Source organism: Phytophthora sojae, assembly GCF_000149755.1.
Source record: "Phytophthora sojae unplaced genomic scaffold PHYSOscaffold_13, whole genome shotgun sequence".
NCBI lineage: Eukaryota > Oomycota > Peronosporomycetes > Peronosporales > Peronosporaceae > Phytophthora > Phytophthora sojae.
In genome coordinates this window covers 1,581,624-1,603,486 of record NW_009258127.1, presented here as the reverse complement: position 1 = coordinate 1,603,486, position 21,863 = coordinate 1,581,624, and the positions used below count along the sequence as shown (strand labels likewise).

General features: G+C 53.7%; 7 protein-coding genes across 7 annotated transcripts; 1 reads left to right on the top strand and 6 right to left on the bottom strand.

Annotated features, from left to right (window-relative positions):
• Positions 1–1,314: 1,314 nt before the first annotated feature.
• Positions 1,315–1,485, bottom strand: PHYSODRAFT_530199 (hypothetical protein; the record flags this gene model as incomplete). Its single annotated transcript, XM_009539581.1, has 1 exon — positions 1,315–1,485. One exon carries the CDS (start codon positions 1,483–1,485, stop codon positions 1,315–1,317), a length of 171 nt encoding a protein of 56 aa, XP_009537876.1.
• A 3,581-nt stretch (positions 1,486–5,066) lies between these two features.
• PHYSODRAFT_413872 (hypothetical protein) lies at positions 5,067–5,582 on the bottom strand (the record flags this gene model as incomplete). Its single annotated transcript, XM_009539580.1, has 2 exons — positions 5,067–5,213; positions 5,331–5,582. Coding segments are annotated over 2 exons (399 nt in total), but the record flags the coding sequence as incomplete, so codon positions are not given.
• A 608-nt stretch (positions 5,583–6,190) lies between these two features.
• On the bottom strand, positions 6,191–6,502 carry PHYSODRAFT_251838 (hypothetical protein; the record flags this gene model as incomplete). Its single annotated transcript, XM_009539579.1, has 1 exon — positions 6,191–6,502. The coding sequence occupies one exon, from the start codon at positions 6,500–6,502 to the stop codon at positions 6,191–6,193; it is 312 nt and encodes a 103-aa protein (XP_009537874.1).
• A 1,281-nt stretch (positions 6,503–7,783) lies between these two features.
• PHYSODRAFT_565917 (hypothetical protein) lies at positions 7,784–8,546 on the top strand (the record flags this gene model as incomplete). Its single annotated transcript, XM_009539578.1, has 3 exons — positions 7,784–8,226; positions 8,324–8,396; positions 8,490–8,546. 3 exons carry the CDS (start codon positions 7,784–7,786, stop codon positions 8,544–8,546), a joined length of 573 nt encoding a protein of 190 aa, XP_009537873.1.
• A 1,699-nt stretch (positions 8,547–10,245) lies between these two features.
• On the bottom strand, positions 10,246–10,930 carry PHYSODRAFT_319658 (hypothetical protein; the record flags this gene model as incomplete). The annotated part of the gene is made up of 2 exons (XM_009539577.1): positions 10,246–10,280; positions 10,399–10,930. 2 exons carry the CDS (start codon positions 10,928–10,930, stop codon positions 10,246–10,248), a joined length of 567 nt encoding a protein of 188 aa, XP_009537872.1.
• Positions 10,931–11,032: 102 nt separating this feature from the next.
• On the bottom strand, positions 11,033–13,391 carry PHYSODRAFT_356115 (hypothetical protein; the record flags this gene model as incomplete). The annotated part of the gene is made up of 2 exons (XM_009539576.1): positions 11,033–12,899; positions 12,991–13,391. 2 exons carry the CDS (start codon positions 13,389–13,391, stop codon positions 11,087–11,089), a joined length of 2,214 nt encoding a protein of 737 aa, XP_009537871.1. The 3' UTR covers positions 11,033–11,086.
• Positions 13,392–14,613: 1,222 nt separating this feature from the next.
• PHYSODRAFT_319656 (hypothetical protein) lies at positions 14,614–16,875 on the bottom strand (the record flags this gene model as incomplete). Its single annotated transcript, XM_009539575.1, has 6 exons — positions 14,614–14,724; positions 15,446–15,558; positions 15,631–15,742; positions 15,823–15,903; positions 15,999–16,139; positions 16,237–16,875. The coding sequence occupies 6 exons, from the start codon at positions 16,873–16,875 to the stop codon at positions 14,614–14,616; spliced, it is 1,197 nt and encodes a 398-aa protein (XP_009537870.1).
• Between the last annotated feature and the right edge of the window lie 4,988 nt (positions 16,876–21,863).

Sequence of the window (21,863 nt, the reverse complement as noted above, 5' to 3'; positions counted from 1 at the left end):
GTCAAGCGGGTGGCCTCAAATTTGGTCCTTGTTTTATCCTTAACAAAATCTTGTTGGGGTTAGGCTACACGTTACGTTTTAGTCATAGGGTACATACGGGGCACAAGTTCCGGAAAGTACTGTGTACGGCAAGGTCATAGGGTAAGGTACATTTCTTAATCATAAGTACTCATACTCCACTTGGAAATTTTACAAAAACATGGTATGTTTTCAATTTTACGCCAAAGATTACGCCTTCTGATTTGAACGGACTCCAAACCGAATTAATTTTAAATTACGGACCCCAATCCGGATTTCGCCTAAGCATTTTTTCGTTTGACGCGGTCTCATTTTCGTTTCGTTTCGCATTGAGGTACGTTGTTGTCTGCTAACTTCTTTCCCTGAAATAACGCCAAATAACATTTTATTTCAGCCAATCATATGCGAGATCAGCCAAAAATAATATTGACCACTAAGCATCGAGGAATCCTGAATGGGAGTTCCGGCTCTCAGTCGTAGAAATTGGTCGGAAATGGAGGGCGGTGACGGTCCACCGAAGGGCAAGTGCCCTACGTGCCCTAAGCTCGTGGCGAAGTCGAACATGGCCAAGCACCGCAAAGTGTGCTTCCATCGCGCCGATTTGAAAGTGAACACGTGGCGAGAAGCCGACCAGGTCGTACTTTATTGTACACACACATCGTACCTTTTGGTATGAAGTCGTATGTTTTAGTATGAACTCGTACATTTTCGTATGAACTCGTACTGTTCGGTATTAACTCGTAGATTCTGGTATGAACTCGTACTTTTTGGTATGATCCCACTTCAAAATTCACCATAGTCCTAAAAAAAATCAAATCTAAAATTCTCCAGAAAATTTGTCGACTACCTTTTTTTACCCAAGGTGGTCGATCATTGGCCAACTAACACAGAATAACTGCCAAATGTTGTTTCAGCAAAAAAGAAGTTGCTTCCGATGACGAGCCCACACAAAGTCCTAATACAGAGATTCGACTTCCTCGGACCGAAACAACGTCTCAAGGCGGCCGAAAATCATTTTATAGGGTTCGGGCTATTTACATACAAACTTCTTGATAGTGACTACGAGGGGCTACTATTGAGGTGTTATTTCAGTCAGAGTAAGCTCTACTTCTTTGGCTAATGACATCCTACGACCTTGTTGACGATCGTCTCATTCCGCTCGTCCTGTAGCTAGGCGCCTTAGTGGCGATCCCGACACCCCTAAAGTGTGACGGCCACGAGCTCCGAAGAACTCTCATCAGTGGTGCGTTCCAACCAGTGCCCGATGTCACTGGCCGCGTGCTGGGACGCATGTTTTCATTTGTCGCCGGAAATCGCATCTCGGGTTATGGTCATCTGGATGCTCCTGCGAGAGCCCATTGCCATGTTCGCTAATGTATCAGCCATCTTATTATATGCCCGTAGGTGGTGTTGCCACGTCAGGACACAGAGCTTGTCCGCCAGTCTGCGACTCTGACGCGGTCTCATTTTGACAGCACCTAGGTACTGAATCATTTCTGGGATTGGCAAGAAGAAGTTGTACAGCAAGGACTCCTACACTACGAACAATATATTAGTATATATATAAGTACAATCTTTCACGCCTTGTGATAGGCCAAAAACGTTTTGCACTTATGACTTATGACAGGTAAAAGGGGTGCGCGCGGAAAAGGTAGGCGAAAAGTCTTTTTTGGCAATAATTTTATCAAAGCAAACGCAGCGGATTTGAGCTTTTCTACCAGCAACAAGCAGGTCATAGCGGTTCGTTTGCGGTATAAATCACACTTCAAAATCTGCTTTGGCAGGGCGAAAAATACGCGAAAATGATAGACGAATTGTCGATTTTGCATGTTTAAAGATGGATTAGAACCTGTAGTTCGTTGTCCTGTTTGTATAAACCTAGATAGCCACTCTGAGAAAGTTTCAAGCGTATACGAAAAAAATTGAGAGAGCAACACACTTGGGTCACTCATATAGAAGTTGGCTCAAAAATGACATGAACCTTACCTCTCCGCGCAATTCTGAAGCGAATATTAGCGTATGAAGAGTTGTAAACCGCTGGCAGTGCTCTCATTGACCAATAAAACGGTGCGCACATGCCATTTAGACACAGGAGTGCGTTTCTTGCGCTCAACCTTACGCAAAGTGTTGAGGTGCCAATTTCTACTAGGGTTTTGGGGACGAAGTCCCCCTATAATCATGAGACTCCGTTTTATGGAGTTTTTACGTCTCTTATATACACTTCGCTTTACTTTTTACATTAATTCTGCGAATGGGTTAGGGTCACAATTTAGAATCGCTCGCACAGGGACCAAAAACTGAAAAAAAATACCTCGGTTAAACAACATTTGGGTGCTTATCGGAAGGTGGTATCGGCACAGATTTTTCTGAGCTGAACCGACGTCACTATCTTTAGATGCCATAAAACCAGGGGGTCGAAGTTATGAAACAGCAAATTCGACCGTTAGTATGGAGGACATCAGAAATCGACTTAAACGTGACATTTTACCCTTATTTAGACCCTCGTAGGACCCTTTATTAAGCCTATTTGCCTTTCAAACCTTATGCTGTCGTAAGAAGGGTCGCTCTGCGGCCGTTGGTAAGAAGTCTGCGGCCCTTCGGGATCGCTTGACCAGCGCACAACAGAGAGACCAAGCATCAACAAGCAGAGCCTCAAGGAAGCGCCAACGCTACGCCAAGTAGCAAGCAGCTTTGCATGCTGAGGACCGGGTACTGTCGAGCAGCAACTTCTCTAAATTACATTGAAGGCTATGCGCGGATGACGAGCTGGACGATGAGCTGGGGTGTACGAGCCGGAGTCCGTGTCGGTGCTTCTTGGTAGCAACAATGGCTCTCTTTTGGCCTGTTCGAGCTCGCCTGCTACTTCGCTTTAAAGAAATCAGACAGCTCCAAGTCCTTCCTGCACGTTAAAGGCGCCGATTATTTGCTCCTTTCTAGTCTGCGTTAATTCATTCATTGCGTTGCTCATGAAAAGATGTTCGACTAAGCAAATACATTAGCCCACTCAATTACAGTTCTGTTGGGTCGATCTCGGGCGTCACAGCTCTGCTTTGATACCCTACATGCATGTGTGATGGTACGATATCGGTCTCAACTACATTATTTTGAGCTAGTTATCGTTCATTTTATATGTTTCCTTATTGCGCTCAACGTGCATGAGGTTATCTACCTACGCGTGCAGACTAACAGTTTTGAACAGCCGTGCATGTCAGTCGCGGCAGCAACATTGGCCATTGCGGCTGGGTGCAGATGACATCTGGAGGAAGAATTTCAACATGGATCGCGAAAGGTTACTGGAATAATTCGCTCGAATTTTCACTCTGAAAATGAACACACCACGAAATTGAAACATCGAAAGTTAACCCCTTATTCACTTTTCGTTGTGGGGCGCAGTTTTTTTTCATTCTTTCAGCGGCGACTTTCCATTTATGGTCAAAAAGTCTGTTTTTTATTTATTATTGGCTAGTTTTCATTTCGATGGTGTTAATGCATTCACAAGGGTTATATTGCATTTATTGAAAAATGTAAAACAAATGTCCGGGTTACTCGGTCCCTAGTTCGTAGCACACTACGTCTAGCCTTATGTCGTCCACTTGCTATTCTGCTGAAGCTTCACGCTACCGCTGTTGTGTCGAAGATATGCATTAGTTGGGAACAATGTTGTGCTCCATTTGGAAGGAGAAATTGATCGTCCTTGCAAGAGCTTCAACTTCCAGGACAGTCACCTCATCTTGATCCTCGTACGCGATCTCCCAGAACCGCTTTCCTCCACGAGTGAAGGGGGGTTTAATCTTGCCAACATAGGTCCGCTGGGACTCCTCGCCATCCGCCTCGGCAACTGTCTTTTCGATTAGCACGCTCCAGTTGATAACACTTGCTGGCTTGTCCACAAGTCGTTTCACCAGGGCATCGACGGAGTATTGGGATGTTCTCACACCATCTCACTGGAGGCATTTGCTTTTCTTGCGCGGTCTACCGGGAGGCCTGCGAGCTGGGAGCCCTCGAAGCATCACCGCCAAATCAAGATTGTCAACGAGGTGAAGGCATGCTAGTACATGAGCACACAGCCACCCCGTCTGGTAGAAATCTTTGCAGACACACTTGAACTTTTTTCTGATGGTGTTGATCTCCTCCAGGGACCACAACGGAGAGTTCCAGTCGTGCTCATACGGAAGTCGATCCAACACCGTCACCTTGTGCAGTGAGAGTTATCGAAGCTGGACATTCTCCACAATTTCATCATCCTTGAGGGATCCCCTGAGCGAGCTCTCATAGGTCTTTGTTCGGCTCGCGTTCACCTTCAATCCATGCACATTGTCGTCCCGAACGATGTAGTATCTCTGGTTGAAGTAATACGTCTGAATGTTGCGGATTGCTCTGCACGACTTGCGTTTGTGAGTCGGGAAATGGTTGTCGTCGTTGCAGAGGAGTACACCAGCTTCTAGAACCTCTGCGGAAACGGGTCCAGCGGCAAAGTGCTGGATAGACTCCGACCCGATTTCCATCGCGCACTCGACCAGGATTTTCGGTAGAGTCGACGCAAGTACATGCCCTGTTGAAGCCCGCAGCTGATTCACTGCAGTAGTCTTGATGCTGTGGTGGTGCGATTCAATCGGATTCTGGTTCGGAATAATTCCTGGAACGTCGCTGGCCGTATAGAACCACAGGTGCCACGGCTCTGTAAGATATTCCGTGTCTAGCCACGCCGCATTCTCGCCTTCACCAAAGTCGTCCCAATTCTGAGTAATGAGTGCGGAAAGCGCCTCGAATTGCTGCTTCGAGCACGATTGACTCAAATAATCGAGCTGGGGCTTGATGATGTCGTTGTAGCGGTCGCACTCTGCAAGCAACCCTTTCTTCTTCCGAGCATTCCGGTCGAGATGGGGCCAGCAGTCGAGAAGCTTGATCTCCGACCAGACTGTCTGGAAAGCGTTCGCACTTGAAGTGGAGTGGTCCAATGAGCCAAACTATAGGTCCAGTGTCACGCCGAAACATTCTTGGCACCGTTGCTTGCATACGGAAAACAGCTTCGTATACGCAAAGGCAGTCTCCGTCCTGACGAACATGAATGCCATCGGGTAAAACTTCTGTTGATACGCGTGCGAAGCGGTGTAACGAAGTCCAAATGTACCAAAAGACACGAGCGTCCAACCACCGAAGTGAAGCTTGTATGTTCCATCTGTGACCCCGAGCATCTCGCCATTTTGACCTGCCACTGTTCGGGGAGCTATTCGAAAAAGCCTTCGCGAAGTGAAGATGATTCCGACCGAGGTGTCACCACAGTCGATTGTGTCGGTGAAGCAGTACAGCACTATGAGCTCATTTTGAAACTCAAAGGGTTTGCGAGCGATGCGCCTAGCGTCCCGCTCGCGATTGTAGCGCATATGACCAAAAAATGCTGCTGAGGTTGTGCAGAGTCTTGGCGTCGCCCAAACCATGACATCAGCGTAGGTGGTAATGTCGATATCCCCTCGTCTTCGCAGTCGGTGTGCTCTGTTTTTGACTTGAGAAGCTGATGGCAGCAAGGCGAGAACTTCTTCGGAGTGATCGTACTTCATGCGTAGGGTGATCGAACACGTTTTGGGACCTTGGCCTCCCAGCAGCAAACCGTCGATCTCCGGAAGTAATGGCTTGTGAATCCCCGTCCGCTGCGTCTCAATCGGTGCCACAACTGCCGTATGCATACCACTACGCGACAACCGAAACTTGCCGTCGGGATCAAGAGTGATACGTGTCTCAGCTGTGCAATCAACATGAGAAGTACACCAGAGACGTTTGGTCACACTGTTGTTGTTTGACAGCGCGAATCTTGCGTTCTCGAGCCCGTCGAGAACCCCTCGAGCCTCGGCTAGAGACTCAACGCGTACTGGGTGTTCGAGCGTCCCATCAATAGCCAGGCTTTGTCGTACTGTTGGGACGGCCTTCTCGCTTTCTGAAATCTCCGACGACACGTCTTGGGCCGAATCGTCTGGGTCCGAATTATTGTCGCTGCCTTCGTACTGGTCCTCCTCGCTGCTGTCATCGTGCGATGAAGGTGCATCCAAGTCTGGGTCACCGGGGCTAGCTGCGGTCGTGTTGGTCTCTTCACTGCGTTGACGCCGGCGAGTTGCTCGGGAACGACGACGCGTTACGACTCCCGTAAAATTTCAGACAATCCGATTTGGCAGGGGACTTAGTCGGAATCGAACAGGTCGTCGTCACGGTCTCCGTAGGTCTCGGCAAACTCAGGAGTTCGTGGAGAGCGCCGATCAGGCGACTGTTGTTGTGGCGGAGGCGTTGGGGCTGGATCGCGCTCAATGCCGTAGCGAGCGAGCCGGTGCATGGATTGCTCCATCGCCTCGATTTCTTCGTCGAGGCGCCGGAGACGAGCGATCAGCCGGTCTCTGGCGCGCTCTCGGCCTTTTAGGCATTGCCCGAGAGCGTCCATGTGCGCCTCGCTGTCTTCATCATCGTTGTAGAAGCGGCGTCGAGGTTCGCGTGGCATGGCAAATTGCTTTGTGCCATGCCAGACAAACCTCGCAAGGTAAGCTTCACACCTAGGTGCAAAATATGTGATAGCGGCTTCTGTACTTAAATCATCTAGATAAATATATATGATAGCGACTTCTGTACTTAAACCTGCCGCGAACCTTGTCCGAACCTTTAAAGGCTAGAAATGCTGTTAAGGACGCTAGGTTAAAGTTCCAGAAACTTGCTTCGATGCTGCCCTTCTAATTGTTTCGGTACGGCACCGAACAGTTAACCCTACAAGCCCTGAACCGAAAAATATATGCAATGCATGTAACAGCCATTTCGAATGTACAGAATGAAATAAATCCATCAGAAATGCAATGTAGCTGTCGAGAATGCAATGCATCCCCACTAAATGGAAAGTAGCCGGTGAGAGAATGGAAAACAGTTTTTTTCTTTGTTGTGCCAGTGTGCACATTCTGCTATTACACTTACCGAAGTATGTAAAATACAAGTGTTCTGGCATTCGAAGCACAGGCCAGGTGTATCAGTCTACCGTTAATAACAACGTATGAATGGTACTTATGTTGCTTGCAAAATAGCCAGCAAATCGGGGAGCGTGAAAGGGGAAATAAAGCGCTAGAATTTGCAAGCGGCTTTGTACTCAAATTCCACAAGTGGGGACGTCGTCCAAAACTCTGTGGTCAGCATAGTTTTGGGGGTCGACCCCTAAAGCAACATGAGCGCAGCGACCGTGATGCTCCGCTAGTATTACTAAACTCAAGATATAATGGTATCTGGTAGACACATCGAGTTGTCTCGGCGGAATCCGAGCTCAATTCGAATAAGGGAATGTTGTTATCCGCACAAATGCTTTATTGTATCATACCGAATCACTATCATTGCTTGTCTTACTGCTATCGCTAGGCTGGTTCCAGATAGAGGGGCTTGAAGATCATGGCACTCCATTTTTGAGCCAACTTCTATATGAGTGACCCAAGTGTGTTGCTCTCTCAATTTTTTTCGTATACGCTTGAAACTTTCTCAGAGTGGCTATCTAGGTTTATACAAACAGGACAACGAACTACAGGTTCTAATCCATCTTTAAACATGCAAAATCGACAATTCGTCTATCATTTTCGCGTATTTTTCGCCCTGCCAAAGCAGATTTTGAAGTGTGATTTATACCGCAAACGAACCGCTATGACCTGCTTGTTGCTGGTAGAAAAGCTCAAATCCGCTGCGTTTGCTTTGATAAAATTATTGCCAAAAAAGACTTTTCGCCTACCTTTTCCGCGCGCACTAAGCTTCAATTATGGAGTGGCTCTTTGGGTCGTCGTCGTCTGCAGCTCCGCCCGTGAGTGCGAAGCTGTCCGCGTCGACGGCGCAGGGCCGCAGCGCGCCGTCGCTGGAGGACGATTCGTGGCACAAGAACCGCGGCAACGAGTTCTTCAGGCTGAAAGACTACGAGGCGGCCGTTCGCGAGTACTCGCTGGGCATCGAGCGGCGTCCGTCGGCCACGCTGCACAGCAACCGGTCGGCCGCTTACTGCGGTCTGGGGCAGTTCCAACAGGCCAAAGCAGACGCGGACGCCGCCATCGCACTGGACCCGGACTGGGCCAAGACGTACTCGAGGAAGGGCAAGGCGCTGTATGGCATGGCCTCGTACAAGAAGGCGGCAGACGCCTACGCCCGGGGACTGGAGCTCTGTCTGCGCGGGGCGGTGGGGGAGGCCCAGCAGCGAGACACAGAGCTAGAGTGGGTGCCTTCACTTCACAGCTCTTGAGTTAGACTGCGATAGAGAGGGAGAGCGCGAGGGGGGCACTAACCTCTGTCGTCTTCTGCCTGTGAATAGAGCGCTGAAGCGCCAAACCGACAGCCAAGCGGAGGCGTATCTCCGCCTCTTGGAAGAGAACAACCAGCTCAAGGTAGGAGGCCATTATGCTGCCAAGTACAGCTGCATGGTGCCCCCGTGTTCTCTGGCTGAAGGATCGAACTTGTGTGGTGGTGACCCTGTCCAGCGGCAGCTGGAGGACTATCAGCACATGTTTGGCGAGTGGACGAAGAAGGAAATGTGACCCTTACCTACTTAAGAACCATGGTATGGGTAGCTGCTGTTGTATCATTGATATTGTCTGTGTTGTTTGCTTCTGGTTTGGTCTTTTAACTTTTTCTTCTTCTGTTGAAGCTGCAGCTTTCGACTTAAATGCTGCTGTGTCTTCCTGTTTTCGCGCTGCCGCAAGTCGTTGTCTTGGTAATAGGCGGCATCGGGGAACCCACTGGCCCAGAGGCGGCGGTCCAAGTTCAATTTCTCGACGCGGGCGTCGGGTGTCTCCCAGGGATCGAAGGTCTCACTCTGGGCGAGTACGTCATGAATGGACGAGCGCACAATCTTTGCTACGCGCGACAGCTTCCCTTGCGGCATTGAGGCCGATACATCAAGCCCCTTTACGTGCAATGCGATCTTTTTGCCCAGCTGAATAAGCAGATCGCGGCAGTGGCGACACCGGGAGATGGCAGCTGAGCGATGAGCTTCTGGGGCAGAGCGAACCAGCTCCTTATCTCTCGCTTGCGCCAGGTAAGAGATTCGCTCGTTGCAGTCTGCAACCACCCTGGCGAGCATCTCCATCATAGTCGTGAGTTCCTCCCTGCCTAGTCTTAGGTACTTATTCTCTGACACGAGAATGTGCAGCCTCTCGAGGTCTTGTTTTGCCTCGGAGGAAAGCCCCGAAAGAGGAACACGAATGCTGGCAGAACCCTTTGTGGTATTGTCTTGAGCTGCAGATTGGCTAGTGTCGTCGCTGGTGTCTGTAGCGTACACTTGCCACTTTTCTTCTTCGTTGCTTGGCCGTAGGTATATGGCGTCACTTTCTCTATGAGCGTTATTACCAGCGCATGTGCAGATTTGACACCGCCCAAGTACGCTCTCAAGTGCCTCATCAGATAGGTAGAGCAGGCCTAGTCTTCCGTTCTCCCAACTCACGAGCTCTTGCTGCGCGATACACGTGGAGAAGTAACTGGGTAAACTGTATACCGTGCCGTCTTCTACCGTGCAGTCAATCTGCAGGACTTGGTCGGGCAACTTGGCAGTCATGACAATCCTGGTGTTCATCACTTGAATGCACTTTGGCTCACGAAATGGGGGCCCATCTTGACAGCAAAAGCTGCGTCGGACGGCGGCTGGCGGCATCTGGTCGCTGCCGTCGCAAAACGAAAGCATATCGAGAAGCAACTGCTGCACAGTCTCCGTGAGATCGCTGTCTTTGGTGTCTACGTCATTCGGGAGTTGGTCGTATTGCTCGTCAAGCCTGCCGATATCCGCACTGAAGCCATCGGTGTCATCCACAGGACGAACTGGGGGCCCATTACCACTGTCAGAGGGCTCGTGTATCCGAGCTCCTGCACACGATTTGATCTCAGCTGTGCCAGCGAACAGGATTACTTGCTCAGCTGCGAGTCCGATGGATTCCGCTGGATTCGTCGACGGACTCTCATCTTGATTCGTACTAGCAGTAGCGGCGCGTTGCAGTCGCGCACCTCGCACAGCATCGACATCAATTTCGGCTGCTATTACGATGGCACTCACGTGGTGAAGAGGGTCGAATTGCACTGGCGTCCTCGGTGTAGCAGCGCTAGCTTCATCTGAGGGCACGAAGTAATACAGCAAGCTGGGCTGTCTGCTTGCTTTGTCAGTAAAAGACCCGTCGCCCTTCTTCTGGTTGCCAAGTGCCTCTCCAATAGTGCACACGCAAACCTGGTGGTCTGCAAGGAACACGCCTAAGAAGTCTCTTGTGGACAGGGACGGAAGTGAGCTGCTGGCAGTGGTAGTAGAAGAAGGCGCGCTGTCAGGGTCTCGAGACCATCGCGACAAGTCGTGGAAATGCTGCTGCCACGTCGACAGAAATTGGTCGGCGCCCAGGCAATCGTCACAGTAGCAAGGCATGGGGACGCCGTCGTGCGCAGGGGGCACTCCAGTGGGCAAGCGACAGATTTGCAACTCGCGCTGGCGCTTTCGCCACCTCCGGTACGTGGTCGTGGCAATCGAAGGGACTGTGAGCGCATACAGGGTACTTCTTGGTGCAGGGGTGTGAAGGCCATACCGGGAGGGGTCGATATCGAGCTTGACACCGGTGGTGCTTTGAACAATTCGTCGCTGGTTCCGAACGTTGTTGTGTGCTAACGCAGCGATCAAAGCCGCCGTGCTGCGAGCTGTCTCCTTCTTGTAGAGGAAGGCTGTCGACAAGGACGACAGCTTGGAAGTGGTCACGTATCGGGGATGGCTGCCGTCGCTGTGGGAGAGCAACCTGCCGAGAAGCGTCTGCGCCTGTGGAAAGGTATCGGCAAGCAGCGCCAGTGACTGCAATATGGCGTTGCAATCGTCTAGCGCGCGGGTAGCAAAGAGATCCGCGCAGAGCTCGTCGAGCGTGCGCTGCAACTCCACGTCCAAGCCGCTGCTCTGCATCAGCCGGGTTGTTGATTGATCCAACCTGTCTGTGTCTGTCTACCTATATACTTCTTGGTTCTCCTCGCAATGCGATGCGCTTCTTAGTTCTCTTCGCAATGCGATGCTGCTCCTCGCCTCATATTTTTAGTTGCTCCCCGAATTTGCAGCTTTTGCCTAGCGGATGAAGCTGGAGGGCGAGTAGCCGATGCTCCCGTATGAGCGAACGTTTGATCCCTCGGGGTCTCGCAGTAAATATTCGTGAATAAAGTTCAAAAATCGCAGCGCGTACTCAGCTGGAGGCAGCGCCGTGATCTGGCGCTTGTCCACCACAGCAGCCAACAAGCAGTGCTGCATTTTCCACCCGATGTTGTAGTGCTGCAAAATGTCCACAAAGCCGAGATAGTAGACAGTGGACTGGTCAGCCGACACGACGGCATTGTGAGCCAGGTTGTCCATCACCTCCGGTTCAATGCGCTGGTTGTAATGTCGGATGCCAAGCAGGCAACTGTAATCCATGATCCCCAGCTCCTGAAGGAATCCGCAGTCACTTGTCACTTGGGCGAGCAAATTCGCACGGGTCGTGGGGTTGACGCGAAGCGAGGCACGGCGAGTCACGAAGTCATTGTCGTAACGAAGCGATGGGCGTGAGCTTCCACGACGTAACAGTGGTTGTTTCTCTGTTACGTGGCCCATCTCACTGTCCACACTTTGGCTCTCGCTGGACGCTGCTTCATCTTCATCGAGAATGTGCACCACACCTTCTTCTTCCCTCGCACTTCGACTCCACTCGCTTGACACGGGCGTCGCGATCCCTTCTTGGTACCTGAAGTTGGACTGGTGGAATATGCCCTTCAGGTCGTAGCGTTCGTCGACTGGTCCGTCCGGGAAAATGTTCTCCATCACGACGAAAAACATCTTGTTCCAGCCAACGGGAAGCTGCATGGAGTGACAGCCGAGAAAGCGGCACAGGAGCGAGTTCGGCTGCTTTAGAATGTACTGGTGGAACAGCGGGAGCACCTCCAGCAGGAACGAATGCTCTTTCTTGGTCATAGTCTTGACCAGGTACTTCCGGTCGCTGGTGAAGTAGAAGAGCATTCCAGACTTGCCCTCCGACGCCCGCTCCAGGAGCGTATCCGCGAACGACTGCTCGTACATTTCGTTGTCGATCCCACAAATCTCGCGGATGTTCTGGAACACTTTCGGGGCGTAGTCGGTAAAGCCCAGCTTCTCGTAGTACCGGTACTCGCCGTTGTACACCGTCGTCGCTAGTCGCTTCTTCTCGTGGTACAGACCGGCCGATCCGCCCTCCTCCATCTGCAGAAACGACAGCGCGGCCGTGCGATCCAGCGAGCCAAAGCGATCGCGGGCCAGACTGAGCAGCGGCGAGCGCAGACTGTCGGCGGGGGACTCAGTGATGCTGCAGCGAATCCCTGCGGTCGTGTAGCGCATCAGATCCTTCCTCAGCGCCGCACTAAAGTGCTCTGTGCTCTTCGAGTCGCCCGCGCCTCGCTCCGCCTTGGACAGATTGTTCTCGCTCGAGAAGTTCTGGTACAGCTCCGTGTTGAGCACCCAGACGAAAAGCAGCAGCACGGGGTACGACCCGAACACGAGCGCGATCGCGAGCTCAAAGTGCTTGGCCATCTTGCCGTCGAACTGCTGGCGGTACGCCGCGTAGTAGAGCGCCCCGCAGGCCGCCCAGTGGCCCGCATAGATGAGCAGGTAGCGGTAGTACTGCACGAGGTTGCGGCGCTTGGCGCGATACGTGACGTCCAGCTGGCGCCGCACGAAGCGGAAGCTCGCGAAGAGCAGCACGGCCAGCGACAATAGGCAGATGCCGCCCACGGCCCCGAAGAGGAAGACCCAGTTGGCCGTGTTGACCTGCGCCGGGTCGCGCGTGCGCCGCACCCAGCACACGTTGAGCGGCGAGAGCCCGAAGAGCTGCAGCTGGTGCAGCAGCAGCGCCGACACGCCGCTCACGCTCCACACGCTGCCGGCAGTCAGTCAGTCAGTCCGTCAGTCGGTCAGTCAACGCCTCTCTATAGGAATGCTACGAGTCAAATGCCAGTGGCCGCTCGTACATGGTGTGGTAGGCCCAGGACTTGCAGCTGTAGCCCATCCAGGGGTTCACGAGCGCCACGAGCAGGTCGAGCGCCAGCATGAGGTACCAGAGCGCGCCCGCCAGCAGGAAGAACTGGTTGAAGGGCGCCAGCAGCGCGCACTGCCGCTGCACCAGCGCCGCGTCCGCCTCCCCGTCCTCGTCGTCCCGCTGCAGCGCGAAGGCGAAGACGAAACCGGCGCTCGAGACGAGGCCGCAGCCCGCGTGCCACACCACGAGGTTGGCCGCCGGGTGCTGCGCGCGGATGTTGGGCACGAGCAGGAAGGACAGCACCAGCAGCAGGTACACGGCCGCGCCCAGCAGCCCCACGAGCAGATACACCTGCGCGGCCTGCGCCAGGCCCAGCGCCTCGTACGCCCCCATTTGGCTGCTGCTTCTCCAGCGCGTACCTAAGTGGGACTATACCCAGTCTTAGTCGCTTCCTCCTAAACAAATATGTGACGAGGCGCAAGCAATCAAATGCTTCAACTGCGTCAATTGACCTTCGACTAAGTGCTCGCTCTACTTAGTGCTCTACTGCTCCATTAGACGTAGACTTGGAGCGAGAGCTGCGAGGATGAGGGCGACGGTGGGGCGTCCTCCCCCTCCCGGTAGCTGGCGTAGGTGGAGAACTTGGCGCGGCAGATCGGGCACTGGTCGATCTCCTCGAGGCACTCGCGGCACACGCAGAAGTGGCGGCACGGCAGCAGCACGGCGCCCAGCGGTCGCTCCAGGCAGATGACGCACTCGCCGCCGCTGCTGCCGCTCTCGCGGCCGAAGATTTCCTAGCATTTTGAACGCAAAGAGAGTGAGTGGGTTGTGTAGAGAGTTTTGTGACCTTGACCGCACCTGAGAGCTAAAGACGTTGGAGGCCGTGAAGTTGAGCTTCTTGACGATCACCGGGACGCGACTCGGCCTGGCTGGCGTCGGAAGGAAGTCGATGGCCACGCACTGGCACAGAACCTCGTCCTCTGCTGCTGCGTCCTCGTCGAGACCCGACGATAAGCGCCTTTTCAGACGGAAGCTGGGAGACTTGGGCGCTGGTACTTCGCCGTCGAAGAAGGCGGACGACCCGATGGCGACCACGCAGGCGTATCGTCGATCCTCGACGCTACGCGTGACAGGATGGGGCGGCTTCTCCTCTTCACAGTCTGTTGCTACGACGGAAGACTCGACCGATGCTGCAATTGGGGGGCTAATGGCAAGCACCTCGCTCGGTATTGGCGCCACAAATTCATTGGCACCTCCACTTTGTTTCCTACAACACACAATGATTTAGAGATTGAAATGCGACCTCAGCGATGCAAAACATCTCGTCACGCACCTCTCCATCGCACAACGGGCTTGAAAAGAGTCTTTCCTTGCGAAAAGACGAGTTAGGCACGGCCCCAGTCGCCCCGCTTTCGGGCTACTGGTTGCTCCCTCACCACCAACATCCTTGCCACTCTCGTCATCCAGTAACCGGTGGGGTGTGTTCATGTTGTCCCTGTCGTAAAACTTTCCTGGCAATGCTCTCATGGCGTGGATCGCCGTTCGGGCTGCTCTTGTCGGCTGAACGGCATGGAATCGCTGCTTCAGCGGCCAATCCGTGGATGCGTTCGTGGGGCTATGGCAGCCTCCTTCTAGCGCGGCCGCCTTGACGTCCCAAAACACTTGTACCGCGAATTTTCGCTCCGACTTGACCTCGATAGACAGATTCATCGGCAGTTGCTGTTCGCTAGATGGCTCAACGAGCTTTACTGAGGATGCGATGATCTCGAACGGAACGCGAACACGTTTCATTGGTGTTGAAGTGGCCTGAAGCTGTGTGCGCAACAATTGGTGGAAGTGCCACATGGATGCATGCCGAAGTACGTGCAAGCTAAGTCGGACCCCACAAACAAGTTAGTTTTCTTCAGCCCCCAGCGGTGAAATCCGGGAGGAACGTTGATACCTTGGTCCGAGTTTCTCCAAGTGGATAACCTGGCTCAAACAATATTCTAGCTTGTGAGCGACACTGGGACAAAAGCCTTGTTCGAAGCACCAGTCCAAACTTACCGCGTTCTGCTGGATAGCGAAGCGGGCTTCTAGGTAGATAAGCAGCAGGCGAGCAAGGCGTATCATCCACCCCATAAGTCCGCACAGCAGGATGACGGCAGATAGATTCCATAGCTCTGGCGGAAGTGATGGCGACTGCATCGCAACTCTTGTGGGCTACCGATTTACACTCACATTATGGCCGTGAACGGCAATCTATAATAAGGAAGGCAAGAAAAAGAGAGAGAGCTCATGTGCACATTGAGATTGGTAGGAGACTTCTTACAAGAGTGTGGAGCTGCTCGTCTTATTCAGCAGGCCGAACGCAAGCGAGTCCATGATGCCAAGAATCTGCAGCGATCACAAGTATGGTTAGCATATTGCAAGCGTTAACGAGTAGTGAAGTAATCGCAAGTACGCACCGTGAACACGCCGCCGACAATAGCGCAGACGCTCGTCAGGAACTGGAGGAAACCCACACGATACTGTTCAATGCGGAACATGATGGGCGAAAAGGTGTAGCTGAACGTGACCACTGTAGATGCACGGGGGTATAAGATAGTTAGTTCCAGCTCAAATTCACACTCGAACATGGAGAATAACGTACTTGGTAGGCCCTTGTCGCTCACAGGCGTGAGCTGACGGAAGTGCTCGGTGGCAGAAAACTGGTTCGTGATGATACGGCTAGCCGAGAGGAACGTGTACTCCGTCGGCACCACCTAGTCATACGAAGGTCAAGTCGTTAGAGTGCGATACTTCACCAGACTGATAAGCCTCCATGCAATGCAGGTCGGCCTACCTTGAGGAAGTACTGGAACGAGCCACGAGTCTTCTCATCAGGCAGCTCCTTTTTTCGGTTGTCCAGCGGGTTCTTCATGTCCTGTGAGTAAGGGAAACAAACATAGCAAATTGGCTGAAGTAAGCAACAGTCTAGACTCCCAACACGTCAGGCGACCACAACAACGACCAACATACCGGGTACGCCTCGCCGAACGACAGCGAGCGGATGGTGTGCGACGTGTCGAAGACCTTGAAGGTGGCGTCCACCAGGTCCTTCGACGACAAGTAGCCCGAGCGGAAGAACTTGGACGGAGCGAAGTACAACTTGCCCGCAACCTGCACAGATAGACAGACACAATGCGTCAGTGGCATCCCCCCTTATCACAGCCAAGCCAAGCCGGCCGAGCCAATGGTGCAGCAGCAGCCGTCGCACCTTGGACACGACAAGCGACCCCTGGATGCGGCACCCCTCGTTCACCTCTCCGCGCAGCACCTTCTCGATCTCCACCTCCTGGCACTGCGCGATCGTGTGGAGACTCGGCATCATCCAGCTCTTGCGCGCGTACGCGGCCTTGACGCTCTCGCACGTGTCGCAGCACTCGCCGGGCTCGCCGGCCGAGTAGCAGCTGCCGCACGCGGGCTTGTCCGTCTCCCCGTGCAGCTCCGTGTTGTTGGTGAGCGCGCCGCCGATGACGTCGTGCATGCCCTCGGCCAGCGCCTGGCCCGTGTGGTCCAGCGGGATCTTGCGGATGTTGTGCTCGATGTCGTGCTGCACGTTGCCGGCCATGTCGGCGGACTCGAGCGCCACGACGGAGCAGGCCATGCGCGGGAACTCGACGTCGAAGTTGATGGCCACCATCGTGTTGCGCCCGCCGTCCACCGTCATCTTGTCCACTGTGTCCGTGGCCAGGTAGAAGCTCAGCTCCGAGACGAGCAGCAGCGAGATGCACGCGAAGGCCAGCAGCGAGAAGAGCCCGCCCTGCAGCGTGCGCACCTTGAACTCCTCGATCGTCTTCGGGTACGCGTCCAGCCCCTTGAGCCGCGACAGCCACGACGAGCCGCCCGCCGCCATCGTTGCCGCTACAACTACTGCTTGAAGCGCGTCCGGTTGTCTGAATGTTGCCACGAAGCAGGCGCGGTGCTTCGATTAAGTCCGACGTGGTGTGGTGTACATCATATGTAGCCATGTAGGTGGTTGCAAACTTCAACCGCAACAACATGAGTGGAGATCCAATGTGGATACGCTGCAGATAGCAATAGAGCAGTGCTCGTGCTCCAGCCAGAATACTTATGTATGTGGATCAGCTGGGGGCTTGAGGTATGTATTGTAATTGCTGTTGCGTGCATATAGCTCTGCGAGGGGCGAAGCGGTTTTGGAAGGTGTGATCGAGGAGTGGAAGCGCTTCGCTTGGAACCGGATATTCTGAAAGCGAACTGGTGCACAAGGCAATTTAAGTCGAAGGAAGATCTAAGCACTCCAAGCCAACACTGGCAATGCAGTACAGTACAGACTAGAGCGTGAGAACGAGACGGGTAACAACTAATACCCGTTGTTACCGATGAGATCAGGTATTAAAGTCAATGTAAAATACATAAAGTGGTGTCTGCTACATATGATTCCCTTTTAAATCCGGATATGTCAGGCGTCTCGTTCTCACGCTCTAGCCTGTACAGTATGGCACTGGTGGGTAAAGCCCGTTTGCGAGCAATTTCCATAATCCAGTACATATTGTGAATTCCTGTCAAATCGCGGCGGTTTGGAGACCCCGCTCAAATCGCCAAATACAAAACTCAAGTCATTTGCCCATTCTCCGGGCCCAAACCATATGGTCCAAGTGCCCGCATCGGGCGGGCCGCATGTCAAGGCCAATTCATACTTAAACGGGTGCCCATAACCAATCCTAGTGGCCCCGGAGATTGGCCGGAGATTTGGCTCGGGCGGTTCAACAAACCGCCCATGGAAATTTGGAACAGAACACACAATATGTACTGGATTATCTAGAATCTCTGGCAAATTAGAAGTACTGTAAACAGTTCACATTAAGTTCGCTCAAGCGAACTTACCACACTGGTGGTAACATGCATCCTCAGGAACCACAGCCAAGCGTGGCCACAGAAAAGGATTTACAGAGGAGCCAGTCCCAAAGACCTTCAGGATTGGCTACCGGAAGGCATCGCTTTCAGAGTACGTGCTTTTCGTTGAGTTAGCGCCGAGAAAGAAGGGTTGTAAGACTTAACATAAGCGAATCTAAAGTCCATTATAAGGGCTATGACTGACGCCGTTAGAGTTATTCATAGCCTTAATAACTAACTCCGTGCAGTACCGCAAGCGAACGACTTACAAAAATAGCCAAGTGTCGTTTTTGCTTCTTTATATTATGATCGTTTACCTGACTGACTGGGGGTGCTGTGTTGGAAGTGCTGCAGGCACGTAGGTGTAACCCCATGGTGGGGGTACACGGTTACGACACCAGAGGCGTACCCACGACAGATCTTTAGGAGATTCTAGAAGCTTCGTAGGGACGACCGCCCAGGAGGACACGGAGAGAGAGAGAGCTCACTTCTCGATTGGTAAAGCCACTGACGAGGCCCCCGGCGGGGGCCGAAACGCGTCTGGCACGCGTTCAATAGAGAGGTCGTACATGCATGCTCCAAGTACTTCCTGCATGCTGTGCTTCGAGCACCAGGCTTCTCAAGCACACAAACATCGGGTGCAGGTCAAGTGGGATCCGTTCTCGGCTGAACGACTCTACGTCGACTAAAAACAGCTTTAGTTAGGGCAAGCCCAAACTTCACAGTAACACTCGACATAAAAAAACTAGCTGCAAGTACAAAAACAATCGGCTACAATGTGTCGAATCCGATATTTATACGAACGTGGAACATATCGAGCCTTTATGGTTTGTGGAACCACTCGTAGAGCGTAGCTATGTGATAGTGAGGACAAGTGTATCCTATTTGTTCCAGGTTTTTGGTAAGATTAAATCATTTAATGTTGACCGATTTGCTCTAGGTTCATGGCCTCTGTAAACTTGGCGTTGCGAAAGTTTTACATATCGTAATGTGTAAAACTGCTGATCTGTGGTATTGTTTTGCCAGGCTTACAAAACACGATCGATAATACTGCATAACTAGACCCCTCTGTTATGTATGTCACTAGAAGGTGAAATCGTGGCGAATTTTACCACTTGCATCCGCCAGCACCCTTCATGAACACACCTATTACTACAATACTTACCGTTCACAGGACAATCCATACAGCAATTATTGCCCTCTAATGTATTGTTCTTTTTGTTGAAAGGTTCAGGTGGCAACTACAGTATACCCGATTCATTCCGTACTTAGCCATCTAGTGTTTTTGAGCACCCTCGAACTTAACACCAAGTCTACTGTGATGGCCAATGTTTCGCTGAATTTGTAACGGGGTTACACGGAGGTTACCCTTTTGGTTACCCTTTTGGTGTGCGATACACCAAGGGTTACTCCCTGGGCCACTGGCCGGTCATTGAGAATGAACTAGAGTTAGTTATGTCGATAGTAAGTGCAGGTATTTGCACCGTAGGCGGCGGAGCCTGTAACGGGCTAACTGCAGCCCGTTACGTGCTTACACAAGCAGAGGAAGTAGTAGGCAAATTGAATTCTGGTATTAAGTGCCGAGACGGTCTCGGCACTCGAGACCGTCCCAGCCATTAAACCTATAGTGGGCTCTGATTGGCCACCGCGCACACGCGGTGGCGCCTGTGTGACAGTGGCCTGTCACACCACCCCCTACTCAAGATTGGAACATACACATATCTAAACTCTAGAAAGGAACTGCAGAGCTTCGCGAGGCGGACGTGACGCTACTTGGCAGGCGCGGGCCGACAGCGCGCGCGAAGTGAGTGAAGCAGCGCAGCAGTGTCTCGGACGTCATCAAGGGCCGGCTGCTGCGCGACCGCAGCAGCGTGGGCTTCAACGGAGCGATCTTGGTGCAGCTGGTCCGGCGCTGGCGTGGCATGAAGCGAGTCCGTCGCGGTGGTACGCACCGTGACTCCACCGTGGGTCAGGTCGCCGCGAATCCTGGAACACCAAAGGTCGTCCGTCGTCTGAAGTCGAGCATCGCCACTGGGCTGTCCGCTCTTGCGAGGCTCTCGTTGAGTTAGACACGGCTCGCCGCCGCGCCCTCTGCAAGCGACGTCTCGTACGCCGCCACGCAGCCGGGGACATCTGCGCGTAGAACCTCGCGTGGCTCCCAGCTGTCACCCATCGGGCCAAGCCATCGAACCAGATACCGGCGGTGCGAAGGTATCTCTCCATCGCGGCGACGAGTGCCGCGATCCATGCGTGCGCGCTGCGGTGCATCTCGGTGGTCGTCGTGATTGAGAATGGCTTCGACAAGGTGACGCTGGTTCCCAGCAGCGTCCACTAGGGGAGCAGGACCGTCGCGCTGGAATGCAGATGCGCGAACCTCGGGCTGACGCTGCGATGGCGCAGCGTCTTGACCGACTTGGGCATGGTCATCGGCACCACCGGGAATGGCGGCGGGATGGTATCGTCGCAGTTGGCCAACATAGAACGTAGGGTGCAGCCGGAGTGCCGTAGGGAGCTGCAGCGTGTAGGCGTCGCCGAGTACCTTCGTCACTTTAAAATGTCCAATAAATCGGGGCGCGAGCTTGTTCGCGCCCAAGTTCGTCACCAAACTTGGCGACATGCCCGTCGTAGAGAGCAGTACCCGATCGCCCACGGCGAACGTCTCCAGGTGTCGTCGCCCTCGTCGATCGGCATATTCCTTTTGCCGGTCCACCGCCGCCGCGATGGTGTCGCGTACATAACGCACAACCGACTCACGTTTCTGCAGGAAGTCGCGGACAGCCGCAGTGTATTGGGGCTGCGGCGCTGGGAGCGGGTCGAAGTTGGCAGGAACCGGCGCGGCAGGTGTCGCCGCCTCTTGCGCGTCCTGATACTCGACGGCTCGACGTGGCATCGGGTCAATCAGCGTGCGCGAAGTCCAAGCTGCGATGTCCGAAGGTGCCGCCCTCCTAGCGGCACGTGTGCGCGAAGCTCGTTCGGGGTTGGCGCGTGGTCTCTCGTGTGCCGCCCGCGTGGCGGCACGTGTGCGCATCCCGACTGCTGGAGCGTTAGAGCCTCGACGAGTGGTGACGCCATGTAACAACGCGGAGACAGCGTCGGGTACGGGGCCACGACGCTCAGCTTGGCCTGGGTCGGGGTCTACAGCAGCGTCTTCATCCGGAACGAGTGACGCGGGATCGCCCGCGTCTTCAGCAGCGCGACCAGCCGGAGTCTCAGGGCGCTCCACACCAAGGAGCGCTGGAACGCGAGGATGGCGACCGAAGTTGACGAAGAACGGGGACAGCCCGGTCGATGCGTGGACAGCGTTGTTGAGGGCGAATTCGACCAGGGACAGGAAGGTGCTCCACGACTTGAACGACGTAGCGAAGCTGCGTAGTATGTCTTCAACAACACGGTTGGCGCGCTCAGTTTGGCCGTCCGTCTCCGGATGCGACGCGGTGGACATGCACAGCCGCGTCCCCAGCACGCCAGTGCGCCCTTGAGTGTCTCGGGGCAGCCCGAAGACGAAGTCCATGCTGACAGACGCCCATGCGTCTGTGGCAACTGGGAGATGTCGTAGCGGAGCCTGCTTGGACGGATTCGGCTTCACGCGTTGGCACGCTTCGCAGGAGCGTACCCATTTCCGGACCCACTTGTACATATGCGGCCAGTAGAAGTCTCTGGACAGCGACGCGAACGTCTTCTCGAGTCCGAGGTGGCCACCGCTCGGCGTGTCGTGGAACTCGTGGATCAGCCGAGCTCGGAGATCGTCGTCCAGAGGAACGACGATGCGCGGGGGGTCTTCACGGTCGACGCGGTACGTGAGCAACTCGCCGTCCAGCGAGTAGCGGTCGACGCGGGAGCGGCTGCGTGGAGACAGCTTGCGCTTCGCCACGGCACCAGGGTCTCGCAGGAACTGGATCAGCTCCAAGCAGGACGCGTCCTCCTTGTACGCGTCCATGATCAAGTCGCGGAGCGGACTGGTCGCTGCAACCTCAACAGCAGCGACGT